Source organism: Scomber scombrus, chromosome 7 (assembly GCF_963691925.1).
Source record: "Scomber scombrus chromosome 7, fScoSco1.1, whole genome shotgun sequence".
NCBI classification, from domain to species: Eukaryota; Metazoa; Chordata; class Actinopteri; order Scombriformes; family Scombridae; genus Scomber; species Scomber scombrus.
Window position 1 is genome coordinate 29,592,562 of NC_084976.1, and position 20,205 is coordinate 29,612,766.

At 40.6% G+C, this 20,205-nt stretch overlaps 1 protein-coding gene across 1 annotated transcript in view; it reads right to left on the bottom strand.

The window, feature by feature from the left end:
- Window positions 1-4,281: 4,281 nt before the first annotated feature.
- Window positions 4,282-20,205, bottom strand: part of cspg5a (chondroitin sulfate proteoglycan 5a) — a 49,126-nt gene continuing 33,202 nt past the window's right edge. The window contains exons 4-6 of the mRNA XM_062423181.1: window positions 14,712-14,868; window positions 11,371-11,427; window positions 4,282-4,449 (exon numbers count right to left, since the gene is read on the bottom strand). Of these exons, the coding sequence (XP_062279165.1) occupies window positions 4,282-4,449; window positions 11,371-11,427; window positions 14,712-14,868 (382 nt within the window). The remainder of the gene's footprint in view (window positions 4,450-11,370; window positions 11,428-14,711; window positions 14,869-20,205) is intronic.

The following is a 20,205-nucleotide window of genomic DNA, read 5'->3' on the forward strand; positions in this document are numbered from 1 at the left end:
ACTCACACTTGTCGTAAATGACTTGAGGCTCAACCTAAACTTGTCTTAGATTACTTAGATCTGATTTAAGACCCAATTTAAGACATGGCTCAATGACATGATGACACATGAAACATGACTGGACTCAAATGACTTCAGACTCTATTTGAGACTTGAATGATTTAAGCGTTGATTTAAGCATGTCTTCACTTGCTTGACTTGTTTAAAATGACTTGATACTTGACTTGAATTTGTTTCAAATGATTTCAGACTCAATGTGAAACTGTCTCTGATGATTTGACACATTTAGTCTGACTTGAGACTCGATCTGAATCTGTCTCCAATAGCTTCACTTTCACGACTTTAGACTTGTTTCAAATGACTCGAGCCTAACTTGAACTTTTCTCAAATGCTGTGATTCCTCTTGGGCTAGTCTCTAAAAACTGGAGACTTGACTATAATTGGTCTCCAATGACTCCAGACTTGATTGTAGATATATCGTATCTCAAATGATATGAGACTTGAGTTGGACTTGCTCAAATGACTCAAGACTGGACATGAGATTTGTTTTGAATGACTTGCCTCAAACTCTTCTTGAATTACTTTAGACTTTTCTCAAATTACTTGAGAAGTGAATCAAACCTGTCTCTAATGACTTGAGACTAAACACGAGATTTGTCTTGAATGTTTTGTGACTTTACTCGTACTTACCATCTAGAACTTGAGAGCTTATTTGAGATTTGTCTTCAGACTTGACTTAACTTTGAATTTCTCTCCAATACCTTCACTTAGACTTTAATCCTAACCCTTAAAATACTTAAACACAGGTCTGATTTAAGTTAGGCTAAAGTGTTAGTTAATGCAGTAAGTCAATGAGGGTCCTCACAAGTGTAGAAGCACAAATGTGTATGTGTGTGTGTGTGTATACGTGTATGTGTGTGTGAAAGAGAAAGTGAGTAGGAGTGAGCGTGTGAAGCTAACAGATGCTTTGTGTGTGTATGAATATAAGTGTGCATATGTGTGTGGGTATGTGTTTGTGTGTGTGTGTGTGTGTGTGTGTGTGTGTGTGTGGTGTGTGTGTGTGTGTGTGTGTGTGTGTGTGTGTGTGTGTGTGTGTGTGTGTGTGTGTGTGTGTGTGTGTGTGTGTGTGTGCGTGTGCATCCTGAATAGAACAAAAAGTTGCATAGGCCAGAGCTGAAGCATGTGTGGGAGGTGCTTGTATATGTGAGCATAAGAAGTTCATTTCTATACGTCCATTTGAAAGAAAAAGGTTGAATTCCACAATAAACAACATTTAGGTCATCATGATATGAGAGCCACTAACCTGAACTGTTTCAGTTGTTTTCTATAGATTTTGACAAATATTATTTGGCTCATTTTAAGGATATTTGATCAGTTATTGATGTGTAGATGTTGCAGGTGGTTGAGCTTTTTCTACCCTTTTGATTGATCTCAACCTTTTTTTATTAACATGGTTTCATTTTCCTGTTTGTTTGACTTTCCATTGACATGAAATTCATAATTCAGTGTCTCTAATGTCAAAAAATTACACCTGTAAAAACTTCCCCAACCCTTCTGTTAAGTTTTAAACACCTGCTGTTCATTAGAAAAGTTTTAATATGATCATTAAAAAACATTCTGTAAGAGTGTTTTCAGTTTGTGCTGTAAACCACTTTACCGGCAGCGTTTTCTCATATGGTGAATAAATTGTGTTTGCATGTTTCTCTGCAGCAGGTGCGTTTTCCTCACTGTTGGTGGCCTATATCGTATTTGCTTCTGCATCCTGTTTATCTGCATGTCAGCGTGTATATATATATATATATATATATATATTACATGTTTGGTTTGGAGAGTGTGTGCATGTGTCCAGCTGGAAACAGGGAAGCGTCTCTGGAGGCAGGAAACATGCAGAAGCAGCAGACTTGTTCTTGGCATCATGATTTATGTGCTGTGGAGACAATTTTTCTAACAGTACACCAACTGTCAACTCCGGAGATGTTAAAACTCAAAGTCACATAATTAACATGAGAACTTTCTGACTTCCTGCTTTTTCTAAAGATGCAAAACTTTAATGTTATGTAAGGTGGGAAAAAGAGAAGTTATTGCTAAGCTTAGAGAATTATTTTTTATGATAGTTTACAATGAATGTGACATAAGTCTAACTTTCTGGCATTATATACCAACTTGCTCCTGTTGGGTCAACACTATATAAAATTCCAACTTTGCCAGAATAAAGTAATGCAGTCTTGTTTTTACAATATTTAATGTTTCCTTTTCGTAAACCCAGAAGTTTTATGTAGTTTTCTCAACCCACCATGGCTGAATTCATCTGTTAAGGGCCCCTACAACCCTCTATTTGTGCAGCTCTCTCTGTAATGTGTGCAGATTTCTATGCTGGAATACAAATAGGGAAATTCATGTATTCCTCTGCACCATGAAAGTTTCTCTTAAAACTACACTGAGACTGAGGGAACCCTGTCAGGACACATTCAGTAATAACACAGCACCCACTTTAAGGCTGTTATCATATTAGTTGATGCATCTTCCTCACCCCAAACTCATTTACAGTTAAGCAAACAATCCTGTTTACAGACTGTATGCCTGTATTTTAGAGTTGTTGCATGCTTTGCTCGGTGATAATCCTAGTAATCCTCGCTTGCAATCCACAAAAATCATCACAATCTGAGTGATAAGACTTTTGGCAAGGCTTCTGGATAGAGAGATTATTCATATGCAAGAAAAATGTGCAACGTTTTCAGATGTCAGGAAGCTGAGTAAATTATCATTTTTGTATATTATTCATCATTTCCAAAATTTAAAGGATAATTTCTTTGTTTTTTTTCCTGCAGTTTTCAGTCACATCTCTTTACCCTCATCAGCGGACGGACTTCTCAGTTGTCAAGGTGATGGTGTAGTTTCATATCATGTAATCTAAATATGGACGTCCAGTCTCCGTGACAACTGAACCAACTCCATCTGCTGCAGAGGGCCTCGAGATTGTGACTGAAATCTGCGGGGGGAAAAAAATTGGTGGAGCTTATGATGAGATTTATTTTTGGTCAAATCACATTCAAGCTCAAAATATTCAAAATATAATGACACAACAGTCTCATGTTTGTATCTCTGATATGGTTTCATCATATATGAAAGTGTATTCTGATAACCTGGAGTGCATGAAACACTGAAGATGAATAGTTATATGATCTACGATGTGGTAACAAAAGTAAAAGTGACATCTGTGAATGTTATGTGCATATAGAAAAGTGCACCTAAACCTGACAGTGTGTGTATGTTGGTGTGTAAGCAGGGCAGCACATGTATGACACGGATCTAAGAAGCTGCGTTCAAAGCCATGCACAGAGCATCGGGGGTTCAGGGGAATAAAGGGGGGGGGGGGGGGGGGGGGGGGGGGGGGGGGGGGAAAGCAACGCTGAGGAAAAAACAGGATTCACGTAGGTCATGTTAAAAAGGTTTATTTCAACAACTGTCTGAATCTCGTTTGTTTATTCTCTGGTCGAAGTCCCAAAAAAGTACAAAAAAAAACAAAAAAACAAGTACATCAAAGGATTAGAAATCACATCAATGAAAACCAAGACACATTGTGTTGCTTCTTTTTAAATCAATCCAAGCAAATTTTTTTCCAATATTTATACATACTCACTGGATTAGTCAGACAAACATCAAAACCTCTCAGTAGCTTTATCTTATCTTTTTTTTTTTCTTTACAATGACATTTTACGTACTTTTTAAACTTCTGTATGATTTCTTTCTTTTTACAAAATACACCAATGCAGGCAGGGGAAGGTGTGTGTGTGTGTGTGTATACATATAAGCGTGTTTATGTTTTCATCTTTTCACTGTATGTGTGTGTTTCTTATGTGTGTGTGTTTGTGTGTGCAGGTAAGAGAGATAAGAGTGACAGCAACAAGGGGGGGGCAGGGCTGCGAAACAGGGGCATGAGTGGATGTAAGGGGGGGGTTGCAAGACGGCGGCAGGGGGGCAGTTGGTGGGGGTAAGGGGTTACTCTCAGCTGGGGCAGTGGCGACGGCGGCGGCGGTGGTGTAAGTTTTTTGCAGCGGCCTGGGCCGCTTGGTGGCAGTGTTGCCGTGTCGGAGACGGTTGCAGACTGGGTTGATTGGCTGGTTGGTTGGCAGGCTGGTTGGTTGGTTGGTTGGTTGACCGGTTAGGCGCACTCGGCAACGGACGGACGGAGAGCAGGGAGGGGAGTGGGGGCTGACGTTGCCGGCGCACCTTGTCGTTTTCAGTGTCGGTTGCTGGGGTTGTTTTGTTTTTGTTTTGTTTTCACATCATGTTGTTCTGCAGTGAGTTTACCTCCGAGGAGTTCTCCTCGCCCAGGACCTTGTGGTTCTCGTGTTTGGGGGTCAGAGAGTTGTGGATGTTGAGGGAGTCATCCTCCTTGGGCGATGCCTTCACCGGGTCCTCCAGCTTGTTCTGGGAATTAGGATCATCCTACCCAGGGAGGGGCAGAGGTGGAGGGGTAGGGGGTAGAGAGCACAATTAGAACAACAACAAGAGCTATACACTTTGTCTTAGTGAGGTTTAAAAGCAACTCTGATTCTGTTGATTGGTGGAAAACTTTGCTTTTGATTCCTTTTTAATCTGCTGTAGCAAATTCTGACCAAACCACCAGAAGTGCATTTCTTTAAAGACTAAATTCATCTTTGCTAAAGTCAGAAACAAATACAACCAGGCCTTTAATGTTGAATGATTCTGACCTCACAATTTACATCCAATGCCAACGTTCAGTGCCAGTTCATAACGTAATGTCCTACATGTAGGGAGGCAGAAAGGGTGTGGAGCTTTTGGGTTGGTGCATTTGTGTGTAGCACATCTGATTTTCATGAAGGAAACCAAGCACATCCCATCATAGACCTTTTATTTACTCTTACCACAATGTTTCCCTAATCCCAACCAAATGTTTTTGTAGCCTTAACTTAACCACACCTCAACTATGCTGTACTTACTGCAGTAAGATGTGCAGATACTGTAGGAAACGACAATTTTAGAAACGTTGGCACTGGACATAAAAAGCACTATCATTGATCTTAATCCAAAGTCTCTCAGAATCATCCAACAATGTTGTCTGGTGATCGTGTTGAAGGAGAAACAAAGATGAATTTAGGCTCAACATGCTTTTAAAGAATCCCAAAACTTGGGTTTGTCTTTAATTCATGCACTGCAGCAGAATTTCATGTTCCACCTCCATGCTTTAAAGGACCACACCAGTGTGTCTGCAAGGTTTAGCTCCTGACGACAAACATCAAGTCGTCAATCATTCTGTTCATCGTTGAGTCGAGATGCAGTGTCTTTGCTGAGTGATTTGAAATGGCTGCACTACATTAGCTCTTAACAATAATGTAACTTTACAAAAATGTGACAAAAATAAATGCAGACTTGATGTTTGCTGCCGTGTGTTTAGCTGCAATTACGCAAATATCTCTGTGCTGAGAAGTCTGTTAGGCAGTCCTGTGTTGAGACATTAAAAGGGGACTACAGTGGTGAGAGTGTGTTGTTTGAGGTAAGACAATGAAATATTATGCAGGAAATTGAGGTTGGAAGTTGAAAATTAATGCATTTAAAGGCTTATTAGAAGCCAAATCACAGCACAACTTCTGTAAAGTTATCATGTTGGCAACTGTTTTATCTTTTGATATGTAAATAGTTAAATACAGCATTCATGTTACAAAGTAATCTAGCAGGAATGCACGCTTGCATGCATGTAATGCCAATGTAGCGCCTTGATGATGTCGGGTATCGTTGCCGGAAAAAAGTTGAGTCTGGTTCACTACCCCTATTTAAATGAATGGTAGGGCTACTTGTTTTAAAGCAGAGCTCATGTCGGTTGGAGTGCCCCCTTGTGGCTAACTATATGTTGCAGGGGCGATGGCAACACTTCCAAAATCTCAACAACACAGCAGAGGTAAACCTACTACAAACTACTATAAAAGAAACATTAGTGGCAAGTTTTATTTGAAGTAATCAGTCTAACACATGCAGAATCACTGGTATGGCCCTTTAAATTCTAACAGAATGCAGCAAAATACTGTAAAAAAATCAACAAATTATATTGCAGTAGTTTTATCATTGCTTCAAATAAAAGCAGCTGCAGCGGTTTGAAGGCTCCTCTGTTTGATAGTCATCATGCTCAGATGGCATGTCGGGTTTCGTCGAAGGAGACAGTGGGGTGAGCTGCATGAGCGACAACAACCTCCCCAACCCACCCACCGCCCTCCTCCTCCCTTTTCAAGCAACCCAGGAAGCACATGCACATCCACATGCAAGACCCCTTACAGTACATCCCATCTAATAATCGCTCATGCAGAACTCCCCGTCTCCTCCTGCTTCAGCTCCTCCTTCCATTTATGAAATAAGAAATAAATGGGTTAGAATATCAAGCCACAAATAAACTGACTGTGCGCTCTGGTTGATTATCTGTGGGTACCACCATCATACATACCCAAACAGTTTGCTGAAGTGGACAAAAAAAACAAAAAAACAACTGTGCTTTTCTTTTTTTTTTAAAGAGGTTTCAATTCAATTCAGCTGAATTTAATTAAGGTCAGAGGGAAAAAATTGATTGTGGAGTCCATTTTGACTCTGTTTTTCCAGCCTTTTATCCCCATTAATATTGCATGGCATCATCGACCCTGCTGCGACGAAGCATCCTGGGGCGTCCGTCTGCGCCTCTTAGTTCGCCACACACACACACACACACACACACACATACACACACACACACACACACATCCATACACACACACAGACACACATGCTGGTGAGATATTCATTCAGACACACAGATTGGCAGGCTCGCTGACTGTCACACACACACTCACACACACACACACACACACTCACACACATACACAAACACATCAGATTCCAGACCCTGAGGGCTGTGCCATTTACAAACACACCCTAATTGAATGTTTGCGTTTGAATTCAATGGCACTTTTAGAAAAGGAAGAGCAGTGAGAGCATTTACCCGCTGGCTGCTGGCCTAGATAGTAACTTCGGGCAGGACGTGTGGATACGTCACTTCCATGGTTACGGGATAGGGGCCCTCTGTCCTCCCGTCAGCGTGAAACTGGAAAATGTTTTTTTGTTTGTTGGATGTCATTGTTGTGCATGGGTGCAGGGGGGGTGAGAGGCACGGAGTCACAAGTACTTTAGAGTGGGTTTCATTTTTAAAGGGGGAGTGGGAACAGAGATAAACAGGGTTCGGATGATGAGGATGATGATGGAGGCACAGGGACAGTTTCTGATGTCCTTTTAGTCTTTTAACGGGCCGGTGAGAGTAGATTATATGTTTGTTTAATGATGCTACATTATGTATTTTCAGCATCAGGCACTTTTATGATACTGGTAGGATTATCATGAATTAATGAGACCTCCACTGCCAGCTTCTGCCTGATTTCCTGACGTGAGGAGGGAACTCCAGAGTCCAGAGACACAACAAATGCTTTTAGAAGTTGATAGAAGTCATTTCCAACATGTTTATACTCTTAAAGCCACTATATATAGATTTTTTCTTTTAAATTAATACTTAATAATATGAGGGCATGTCATTTTATTTGTAGGAAAACAGGAACAGTCAGTTGTTTTTTTGTTGCTTCTGGTTCTGGGGATGGTAATGTTGGTTTGTTAGTCCACCACTTTTCCTCTAGCGCCCCCTGGAGGTGGACATTTATAGTTTCGAGTGAAATGCCTTGACAACAGTTGGATGAAATTTTGTTACACGCAACTTTGGTGATCCTCTGACCTCCATTTCATTTATTTCGATACTTTGGTTTATAACCAAATACCTGCAAAACTAATGATATTTCCACAAGCCTCAGCTTTACTTTTACTGCTAATTGGGAAACGTTAGCATGCAAACAGGCTCAAAGCACTGCAGTGCCAAAACACAGCATTAGAGCTGCTAGCATGGCTGTAGACTTGTAGACTTGTAGACTACTATTAGGAGTTGCCAAAGTCAGAAATGTAATTTAAGTCAAGTAAAAGAGAAAATCTTTATTGGATGAAGCAATAAGCTTCTTTGCAGGAAGTGATGGTATTTGTGGGAAATGTGGTCCAACATTTGTGTGATTTTAGCTACCTATCATGTTGAGTGCATTGATATTATGCCAAAGTGTTGACCAAATTTGGTAATAATGCATGCATACTTGTGCTTAAAATGAAATGTGTAGCTCAGTATCCTTTTTCATTGTCAGTGGTTGGTGAAGGTGCAGGCAGGCGTGTTTGACAGTGTTTGTATCAGGATGAGAATTATCCTTCAGCTGTTCAAACATGTTTTGCATTTAAAGTGTTTCAGAGTCAATACACCTGTATCTTTGTTAGCATTGTTGGTCATTAATCAATTTTTCATGCTCGGGCGCACACACTTCAGATTATTTGTATTGGAACAGTATGTGTTAAGCCTGCCTGTGCTACTCACTTCATGACTCCATGCATGTGTGTACAGGATTAGTTTGCATTCTCTTTGTCTCCTAGTGTATATATGCCATTATTAAGTTTGTAGTGTATTGTGTCAGGGTCGCGTCCAGAGGAATAAGACGAATACGAAGAAGGCTTGCAAAGATATGTCAGGCTGTGACTAGGATGGATTGGATCATCGTGGTTTGGTTCAACACAGCCTCTTGAATGGGGATAGTGTGTTTGCATGGTATGAAGCCATCAATCAATGTTAATTGCAGGCGGGGAGTTCCGGTCCTCTGAAATGATGCCAACGCGGAAGTAACTTAAAACTGCATTCTATCAAAAGGCCACCAGGGGGCGACCGTTTTTGTGTCAAAAGGACTTCCGTCTCTATACAAGTCAATGGAGAATTCACCAACTTCTCACTTGATTTCTAACCTCAGTAAACGTTTTCAAAATGTGTTTATGGTCTCAATCGCTAGTTTAAAGCCTTCTTCAATGCAGTATGATGATCATTTGTGACATTTTGGCCTCCCTGATTTTATATTTGACGATAAAGCAGGGTATGCATTAGGGCGTGGCTATGCCGTGATTGACATGTTGATTGGTTCACAGGTTCAGGAGGGCGCCTCTTGCTCCTCCTGATGCCCATATAAGTAGAATCCGTGTTTTTATTTTTCCCAGCATGCACCAGAAATTTTCAAGATGGCGCTGCTCAGATCCGATACTATTGCGGATGTTACGTCCATTTCTTATATACAATCTATGGTTAATTGGCCATAAAAGTGTGTCTCCACAGTATTTCAGTATTCCAGTATTTTAAAAAATCCCTGTAAAAAAGTCTATTTAACAGGTTAGATCCAAAAGAAAGATGGCCCCAGATTGTTTTATTCTAAGTATATTAAGGATTAATGTGAGTATATTCACATTAAAGGGACAATTCATTCATTTTTGAATGCACCAGTTTACAGTGTTTAGACTTAAAGTGAATTTAAGACTTAAAGATCAGCCAGTCAATGGAAATGAAATCCAGCTCTGCCCAGTCAATCCACTCTCTGTGCTGAATTTATTTAGTATTGACAAGGGAAAAAAAACAACCCAAAAAAACAATAATCCTATTTCACCGCTTGCTGCAGAAGAAACAGTGTCGCTGGACTGGAGGGCAGATTGAGGCCAAGTGGAGGTTCAATCTACCACGGTGAATGAAACACTGAGCGCTCAATTTCTACAGAGGGACTAGTGCTTTTGTTCAGAAATGACTGATTGTGTGTGTGTGTGTGTGTGTGTGTGTGTGTGTGTGTGTTGACCGTATGCAAAAATGTCTGTGTGTGTCTGTGTGTGGTTCAGTTTCTCTAAGGCCTTTTCTACATAAACAGCGGGGGGGTTTCTTCTTCCATTAAAAGCCTCACAGAGTGAATGAGTGTGTGTGTGTGTGTGTGGCCGCAGTGGTACCTCAACTGTCTGGACGTGCGACAAGGTCCTTACAAGGTCCACAGTTTCCTGCCGCAGGAGTGATGCAGGTTTTTTTTGTCTTTGTGGTTTATGATTGCTTTTGGATTTTTACCTCCGGGCTTTGCAGCTTTTTATTGGATTTGTGTTAATTCTCTGTATAGACTTGATTTCACTGTTGAAATGAGGCACTTTAGCTTCATTAGGGGACTGGGCCAGGTTTATTCTTTACGAACAAGTACATTCACACACACACACATTTAGATACATTTTGGTCTATAGACAGTGGAAGCAGGGGTGTTATTTCTAATATTTTGGTGTTTCTGAGGATATAAGAGCAGGGCAGGGTAGTTGAAGGCTTGTTTCTTTTGTTTGAAGGCAGGTTTTAGTCTCTGTGAGTCTTCTTTTGGTTGTATTTATTGTATTTCAGGCTCTTTTTTTCCTTTGTAATTCATAATTTGTACACCTTGGACCAATCCTTGTAATAAATCTGGTTTTATTTGGCTTCCCTCTACCATTGAGAGCTGAGTCACAACAGGCTGACATCAGTTTTAATGATAAGTTCAGCATAAACATCACAGAAATGTGAATAGCAAGAAACTGACTTGAGTTACATTTAAAAAAAAAAAAGAGTTTTATGTGAGGAAGCGTGCATTAATACTCCATCAGTATTGGTGTTTGTTTGCATCTGAATGAACATCAACTGGAGTTCATAGTTACTCTTTTTTATACATTTACTGTTTGCCAAAAAACGTTTGTAAGCCTTTCATATGTCGAGTTAAAGTCCCGCTACACTCAAAAATGTGTTTTGTTTATTGTTGCTTCAGTTGAATGTTTGATGAGCATCTCTGTGCAGAATGAAGTATGTGCAGAGTCTGACACTAAGTCTCTCTGTGGTTACTGAAGATCAGATTTTAAGGAGGGTGAGCCTATTAGCATGATTTGTGACATCGCGTTTGGAGCCAAGTTTGGAGCCAGTCGTGATCCAGTGTGCAACTTAAACATGTGCGATGTGGAAATTTAAAGCCTCAGGTTCACAAACACTGAGAACAGACTTTACAGAGAAGTAAAAGACGTCTTGTGTCCAACAGTGATCTTCTGAAATGAAATATATTTGCACATTTATAGATTATTGAATTTTTAATAAGGGAGACGGAGTAGACACCATTTAAAGGACTTTAAATCAGACGAATATTATTGTTCCAAGCAGTGTATTTATACAGATCTGGAGGGAATCTTTAAGCCATAATTTAAGTTTACTCACTTCTAAGAGATGATATTATGTGTGTAAATCTGTTTTTCATCTTTTTCTGACCGACTGATCTTTATTTTTTCGTCGTTTTTCATGGTTGGGGGTGAAACTCGGATTGATCCACCGGTACTTGAGATATAGGGTGACTGACAGGTCCACAGTAATGATGAAAGAGCTGTTTGGGAAGGTGAGAAAGGGGAGGTTGGGACTATCTGACAACGTGGCACGACGAGGGGGGGATTCAGTCTTACCTCACAGTCGGACTCCTCTTTGGTCTTACACTCCCAGGTGTATCTGCTCATGGTTTTCTGAGGGGAGGGGGATGGGGCAAAGGGTTATACTCCTCAAAACCATACAAGGCATCCTCAGAGAAATACAGAGAGACGGAAAGACGAGAGACAGGGCGAGGAGAGATTGATCGAAGCGGACAGAAAAGAAAGAAGACGAGCGGGAGGAGTGACAGATCAGAGAGGATACAGAGAGATTAAGTAGCAAGAAAGAGAAGGCAGACGGGAAGAGATTAAAGCAGACAGATAAAATAGACAGAGAGAGATCGAGTGTTGGAGATCGAGTATTGGAGACAGAAACCAATAGCAGGAGTAACTAGACTTCCTTTTAGATGTCAGCTGATATTCCCAGCTGGCTTCAGTTTCTGGACTCAGACTCTCTGGTGCTGCCTGGCTGTTATTCTGTCTCAGTAAATACAGGTTTGGATATTTATGGTTGAGGCTCTCGACCATCGTGATGGAGCTGTTAGTTTTGGAAGGGAGTTGAGGTTATTTTGTTTTATTAATGAGTTTATTTTGGGGTTTATTTGGGGTAGGAGGGGGGGAGAAACTGTATGGTTTTTGGTTTGGAGAAGCCTTAATGCCAAAGTGAGGTTTTGTATGTGGTTGGAAAATGTGTTAGAAAATAAATCTGGATTGAATAGTAGTTGTAAATATTTGTGAAATGTGGGTTTTTTTTGTTTAAAACAGAGAAGTGCTGCTAGAAAACAGAGTTTACACCAAATTACTATTCAGACACTTTGCTGTAACTGAGTTAACTCATTTGTTGGGTTGGGGTTCGATACCATTTTATCAGATCTGAATCCAGTCACCAATCCAATTCTCAAATAGCTTTAACTTTCAACACTTGCAACATAAGGAAATAAAGTTAAAAATGTCAAACTTCTGTTGTTGTAAAAGATTAAACATAAAAGACATTACACATTAGCTTTAGGGTTATTTCAGCAGATTCAGGGTAGCTGCTTAACTAACTTTTGTACACTTTACTTTTTCATGATTTCAAAATACTGGAGGTCCAGATTTATTATTAAGCTAAAAATATAATTAATATGCATGAAACCAAAGCAAAAAAATGCCGAATTGAGGTGAAATCTGATTTTTTCACACTCAATTTTCTTTCTTTAGCAAAAAAAAATGTGATACTAGACACTAACCAAGTTTGATTTTGGTGGTTTAGAAAGTTAATTACAGACTTAACATTAATTCATTACCTACAGTGGATATTTAACAAGTGAAATCAACGGTTAGCGTTGACTAAAAATGAGAATCTAGCAACATAAATGGCAAATAGGTCTACAGACATTTCGCCAACCTGAAACCAGATCAAAAATATAACCAGGTATCGGAACCCAACTCAATTTGTTACCTAAGTGTCCAATAAATAAACAAACATGTTAAGCATTTACAAATATTATTCAATCCATTGGATGAGCAGGAGTTTTGGGGGGCTGTGATATTTAGGTGGTGTTTGAGTTAGGAGGTTGAGATTTCAGACATTGTTAGGAGACAGTGATGAATGTTTTTTTGCTACTGGGATTTGCTGGTATTTCTTGTCTGTTATGGTTGTGAAAATGGTATTTTGGTTGTTGTTAAATGAGCGGGTGTGACGCTTTTTGCGCTAAAGAAATGAGATGCCTAAAACTGTCAAGATAGTATGAAAGAAATGAGCGTTACAGGCTAGAGGATCAACTATAGTTGCTGTAGCTTTAAAAGTGACCAAAACTACTGATGGAGCTGTTAGAGGGTGGTACCACATCCTAAGAAGAGCAAAATTTAGAAAAACAAACAATAACGAAACCAACTCTTCCTCAGTCGTAACACTAGCTCTACCCATGCTGCTACGACGTTAGTGTTGCCGCTACTAGCTACCATGCTTCAGTTAGTGAGGCAGTTGTTGGCTCTCTGCTGCCACTTGCAGGTAGCAGCATGGCGTTGCATCTCAGATGTTTATCCTGATAATCCCGACCATTTCTCACAAATATGACACCTTTATCTTACCTGTTTGTGATGTCAATCCTGTCCCCATCCACCTCCCCCCAGGAAACCAGAATAGACCTTTTTTTTTTTGTTAGCAGTCCCTCCCTCACCCCCTCCTTCACCCATTCTCAGGATAAACAAGTAAAGCAGACATTTAGTTATACATGGCTTTGCAAACAGATAGCGAAGCAGAGCTGCGGTGGCTGGCATGGCCACCAGGTGGCGCATGTTAGCGACAGAGCAGGCACACCATGACATACCGATGCAAGAGGTGAAAAAAGAGAGAGAGCATGTTAGAAAGAGAAGAGGGTAGGGAGGGGTCGCGGCGAAGGATTCAGGGAGTTTTCTCTTAAAAGAGGCAAGGTTAAAGCCGGAGCGGCTCGGCAGCTGCACTGTGACAAGGACAGTCCATAAACGTTTAGTGTGCATGGTTTCAGGGGGAATTTAACCTCTAACCTCGGCCGTGTCAGTGTCCTAATTCACCCACTGAGGCGATTTATGCTGCATTGGCCCTTTGTCAGCATGCAATTAAATATTTTCTGGACACTGTTCAGTCAAAATTAAATTGGAGACATTCCTGATATAACTAGTACACGCTTAATACTTCATTTTTTATAAATATTACCACCTTAAAATGGTTTAAAATAGACAGATTTACACAGTGGCTCCGTACAACACTTTAAATTGTTGTCACGTCCTGTGTATCTATGTACCTGTATGTTTGTGTGTGTGTCTCGCCATCGCCTTCAACACAGGATCAATAAGCAATAAACCAGGACACCGAATCAATGAACACGGTAAAGCTATAAGGCCTGGCAGGTGTCTTGTCGCCATGGTTACAGGCTGCAAGAGCTTAATCACTCCGTGGATACTTGTTGCTATGAGCTGTTATAGTTACCATCCAGCCGATGTATAACGTAGGAGCTGTTGAGGGTTGAATGTGGGGGGGGCATCAGTGCGATTTTACACATTTTAAAGGAGACTGTTTGTTTAAATTTCAGATGTTTGAATTAATTATCTGTATGTGTGTGTGTGTGCAGGTTATAAAGGTATAAAAAAAGTGAGATTAAAATGCACAATAAGGTATATATTTATGTCTTTTTTCCCTCTAAACTTGAGAAAAAACTCCCGCCATCCTTCCTCCAAAATTCGACAAACCCATCCCCCCCTCTCCTTTAGCGTTTCACACCTCAGAGTATCGGAGAATACTCATGCCCATGCATTAGGAGGGGGAGGGAGGCGGGGGGGCAGTCAGGGGAGCCCGGGCAGGATTTGGGTTGGGAGATGCAGAAAAAAGGGGTGAGAGAGAGAGGCGAGAACCACGTTACCTGACAGATAATGTTATCATAGTAAGCCAATGCACGGGCATGAGGGACGTTAGGAGGGGTGTCGCACAGTTTCCTTACATTTGGGTGGGAGCCCTCAGCGATGGTGGACAGCGAGAAATTATCATTGTGCTGCTCCGATGAAGGCCGGTACTTACTGCTGGACATCGGTGAATGGAGGGGGTTGAGGGGGGAGGAGGAGGAGGAAGAGGAGGAAGGGGAGGTGGAGAGACGAGTGAAAAGATGGTGGGGGACATAAATGCAATGCAGAGAGGAAGAGGTGGGAAAAAAGAGAGTTTGACGGAAGAGGAGATGGAGAAGAAAGAGAGTGGAGGAGAGAGGAAGAGGAGGATTTTGGAGGAAGAGTTTAGATGTTTGGAGGAGTTTGAAGAGGAGAAAAAAGATGGAAAGAAATGAAGGCAGTGTGAGGAAAAGAGAGCAAGAAAATCCAAAGAGAGCAAGAAAAACATTTGTACAAAAATGTAAAAGAGGAGGTGGCAAGTAGAAGATGAAAAAAGAAAGAGAGAGAAGATTAGGAAAGAAAAGAGGGAGAAAAAAAGGCGCAGAAGATGAGAAAGACAGGTGGAAAGATTTTTCAAAAAAGAGGTAGTTTGAGGATTTGAAGAGGAATGATGATGAAGTGTGAAGAAGAGATGAAAGGGAATTGACGTTTGCAGGCAATGATCCACAAGGCGAAAAGAGAAAAAGAAAGAAAACCACGAGGAGAAAGAAAATAAGACAATATGGAAAAACAATGAAAGAACATGAGACAAAAAGGAAGAAAAAAGGGGCAAGAAAAGGACACATTTAAAGGGAAAGATTACATTGTTGGGGGTGAAAAAGAGAGAAAGAAAGGATTGTCAGAAGAAAAGAAGAGGGGAGAAAACAGCAAGAAAGCAGCATTAGTTTGACAGCAGTCTTCTGTTTGTGAAAATACAAACAGAAAATAAACACAAACAACACAAACAAACTAATAATTATCTGTGATGCAACAAACTATTGTGTGTAATTGAATGGCTCATTTTCATTGAACTTCGGTTACGGTACCTTACTGGTAGTAACTCCCTGAAGAGGATAAACCCTTTTAACCCTCCTGTTGTCCTCCCGGGTCAAATTGACCCCATCTCTTTCCTTCCTTCCTCTTTCTTTAATTTTTCCTTCGTTCTTCCCCTCCTTCCCTCTTTCTTTGCTCCCTCTTCCTTCCTTCCTTCCTTCCTCACTCCCTCCCCCTTACTCCTTTCCTTTCTTCCTTCCTTTCTTCCTCCCTCCCTCCATCCCTACCTCCTTACTCCTTTCCTTTCTTCCTTCCTTTCTTCCTCCCTTCCTTCCTTCCTTCCTCCCTCCCTCCATCCCTCCCTCCTTACTCCTTTCCTTTCTTCCTTCCTTCCTCCTTTCCTCCCTCCCTCCCTCCTTACTCCTTTCTTTCCTTCCTTCCTTCCTTCCTTCCTTCCTTCCTTCCTTCCTTCCTTCCTTCCTTCCTTCCTTCCTTCCTTCCTTCCTTCCTTTCTTCCTTCCTTCTTTCCTCCCTTCCTCACCCCTTCCTCCTGTCCTTTCTTGACCTGAGGACAACAGGAGGGTTAAGCACTATTGTCCTGCTGGAACAGGAAAATACTCCATTTTTAAAGAGTATAGAGGAAGTTTCTTTTTTTGTCTACTCAGCTTTTTTTTTTAAAGTAATGAGAATATTGCTGCAGGAATCCTCTTCAGGTCAGAAAAAGCTATAACAATGACACATATAATCTATAATGAAATGCTGTCGGATCGTTCCAGGGACTTAAGATGAAATACTGATGAGATACCGTCCTTAATAGATAAACTTAATTAATATAAAATGAGTAAATTCATGTAGGTGTGTACAATCTATAGGACATATGACACATACATAACACGACATTTCATCTAGCAGTGACTACTTTCCTTGCTGTCAAGGTGGCAGCAGGTGCAAGGCAGTTTAGAGCTAAATATCACAGACAAATACATGTTAATACTTGTGAGAATAAGCACTTAAGCAGTGGATAAACCTGCGTGTGTTTGTTTAGTCGGTGGTGAGCAGTGACAGCAGAAACTAAAGCCTTCTGTGCACATGTGACAACAAGTTTTAATCAGAAAGGATTTGACACTGAAAGAGACAAATTACCAGCTTTGAAAGCCCACTGATGGTCAGAGGTGTAAAAGGACAATTACATTAGCAAAAAAACAGTTAAAAAAAAAGAAAGAAGTGATGTCATAAATCTGATGTGGATAATAATCCCTCCTGTTGTCTTCCAGTCGATCATGCAGCTTTTGTCCTGAGCCGGTTTAGTTTGACTGTTTTATAAATCATAAAGGTAAATTATCACCCAATTCATTCCAACGTATTATCACAGGTTTTACACATATTTTTTGTGGAAATTATGGTAAATAGTCGTCATTTAACCCTTTGTAGGTCACACCAAGAAAGCGCTATTCAAAAAATAATTTCTTTGCTTTTCCTACCTCCTCTCTCTTTAAGGCCAAGACATAATAAAACATTGTTTTTTTTTTCATTGACCCTAAATTTTACGTTTTACAGACCTCATTTGTTCAAAACTTTAAAAGAAAAAAACATGATAGAGCCTCATTCTGTTCGTGTACAAGATGAAAAAATTAAACTCAACTTCAAAAATGTCTCCATCAGGATCTCTGATGTCAGCAGTGATTTGTGTTATTCTTCATTGGTTATACACTAGCACAACCTGTATCTATAGCAACCATAGAACACCCTGTATCTATATCAACCATAGAACACCCTGTATCTATATCAACCATAGAACACCCTGTATCTATAGCAACCATAGAACAACCTGTATCTATAGCAACCATAGAACACCCTGTATCTATAGCAACCATAGAACAACCTGTATCTATAGCAACCATAGGACAACCTGTATCTATAGCAACCATAGAACACCCTGTATCTATAGCAACCATAGAACATCCTGTATCTATAGCAACCATAGAACAACCTGTATCTATTGCAAACATAACACAATCTGATGTTCTTTTTGTGCATTACATACCTCATACAAGTAGTAAAGATTGCCTTAAAAGTTAAATTTTTGGATTTTGGTTGAGCAGACATTCAAAGGGTTAAATGAAACTATACCTCAGTTTTGAGTCAACACCTGTTGTAGAATAGGTAAATAGATACTGAGCCAATGAAGCGACCCTGTAGGCGAATAGTTACTGCACATGCAACTAAAACATCTCTGGTTCAGTTCAAACCAGGGACCTTTGCTCCATGTCATACCCATCTCTCTCTGTCCTTGTTTCCTGTCTGCCACTTCACTACTCACTATCCAAAAAAGGCAAAAAACACAAAAAACCTAAAGTAGTGGGCAGAAGGAAGGTGAAGGAGGGAAGACATGAGGAGCACACACACAGTTTATATTTATCCATACATATAAACAAAATATATCTATTTCGAACCAGAAAGCTGATAGCAAAAAACAACCAGGGCCTCGATTAATCATTACAGTGTGATTACCCTTTGTGTCGTCCTCCCTGGTCAAATTGACCTTGTCTCTTTTGACTGTTCCTTCCTCCCTCCCTCCTTCTTTCCTTTCCTCCTTCCTTCATTTATTTCCTTCCTCCCTTCCTTCTTACCTCCCTCTCTCCTTCTCTCTTTCTTTCTTCCCCCCTACCTTCCGCCCTCCCTTCCTTCTTTCTTCTGTCCTTCTTTTCTTCCTTCCTCCATTCCTCTTTTCCTTTCTCCCTCCCTCCTCCCTTCCTTCCTTCCTTCTTTCGGAAGGTGAACGACAAGTGTGCCACTTTGAAACAGATAAAACACGGAGGCTTTTCCTTTCATCTTTCGTCGTCAGGGAAACGGCAAACTTTGGGAGTTCCCCATTTTTGACTGCACTCTTTGAATTTCATCGTCTTTCTTCTTCTGCTTCTTCGTTTCTCCGACTTCTCAAAGGTGGGACGAGAGGTGTTTGTCTCGGGGGAACTTTGACAAGAGTGTCACTGATTTCTCTTCTCTTTCTTTCTCTCTCTCTCTCTGTCTATAAAAAACCTTTACTCTTAACATTTTAAGATACCAAGAAGCAACATCTCATCGTTGTGTTTTCCCCTCCTGTCATCTCTTCACTCCCCCGTCGTATTCATAGTTAAAGAGGCCATGATCTACTTCCTGCTCAGAAAGCGCCCCGTCTGTCTGATCCACCTCCGAGCTTCCGTATTTATATTTCATGAACCGAGTGACGGGACAATCAAAGACGCAGTAATGACGAGGGAGAAATCTGTTCTCCTCATCATCTCTTATGATCTTTCATGCTCAAATTTCGGCACCAGAAACCAGCTTCGGACCTTTCACTCTGTTCTCGTTCTGCTGATACAAAACGCTTCACTACTTTCCTCTTTTGCTCCCCCACATCTCTTCTCTCTAAGTCTAAGCTCCATTATTTCCTCCCTTTTTACCAGTTTTTCTCTTTCTAGATACAGCATTTTAACATCCTCCCCTTCCTTCCATTGCTCCTTTCCCACTCTCTCTCCCTTTTTAAGCCATCCTTTCATTCCTTTCCTTTTTTCCTACCTCAGTTATTCCTGCCTCTACATCCCCTCATTACCTTCCTTTCCTTTCCCCATCACTGCCTCCTTCCTATTTCCTTCTTCTCATCCATTCTCACATTCCTCATTAACTTTTGCTCATTTTTTTCTCACTTCCACTGTTTTCCCCCCTCTTTTTCAGCTGCCTTTCCTTCCCTCCATCCTTCCTTATGTATTATCATATGTATAACCTTCCCTACAGTTTTTTCTGTGTGTGGCCACATTCATTCTCTAATTAGCATTTCCTTGCAGTGTAGAATTATTAACATAAAGAGCGACTGAAAGACGGTAACTATGGGACATATCCAAATGATTTGACTATTAATGACTTATTTAGTAAGTTATTGATGCCAGTGATGATTTACAGGCACATGTGGTCGATTACTGACTAGAGAACCTCACTGATGCAACACAACTGCTAAAACTGTGGTTATTTTTCTGCCACAAAGTGAGCTGAGTTGGAGCTGTGTTGATCGGGGCATGTCAGGGTTGTTTAAGGGGCTAATGAGACATAAAATATGATTCAGTTGGAATAACAGATCTGATTTGAAGGCTTATTACAACTTATAATACTCACGGAAATGACTTTACAACTATGGGAAGTTATTTTCACAGCGGATAAAACTTTATCTTTGCGCTACAAGAATCACAAATTACAAAATAATCATCCAGGAACATGTGATGGCATTTATATGATTGGTCACTGCAGCGCCTTGCAGCTAAAGTTGAGCCTGGTTCAACTTTTTTGCTTTTTCTTGGGGGGGGGGGGGGGGGGGGGGGGGGGGGGGGTTCCTCTAAGTTGGCAGACAGAATTGCTGTCATGCAAACAGGTGATTAAAGGAATGTTACGCCCATTTATGTCCAACTGTGGGCTTGGAGGCAGTCCCAAAATGATTGAGATAGAGCTCTAACTCACTATTATTTGCACTAT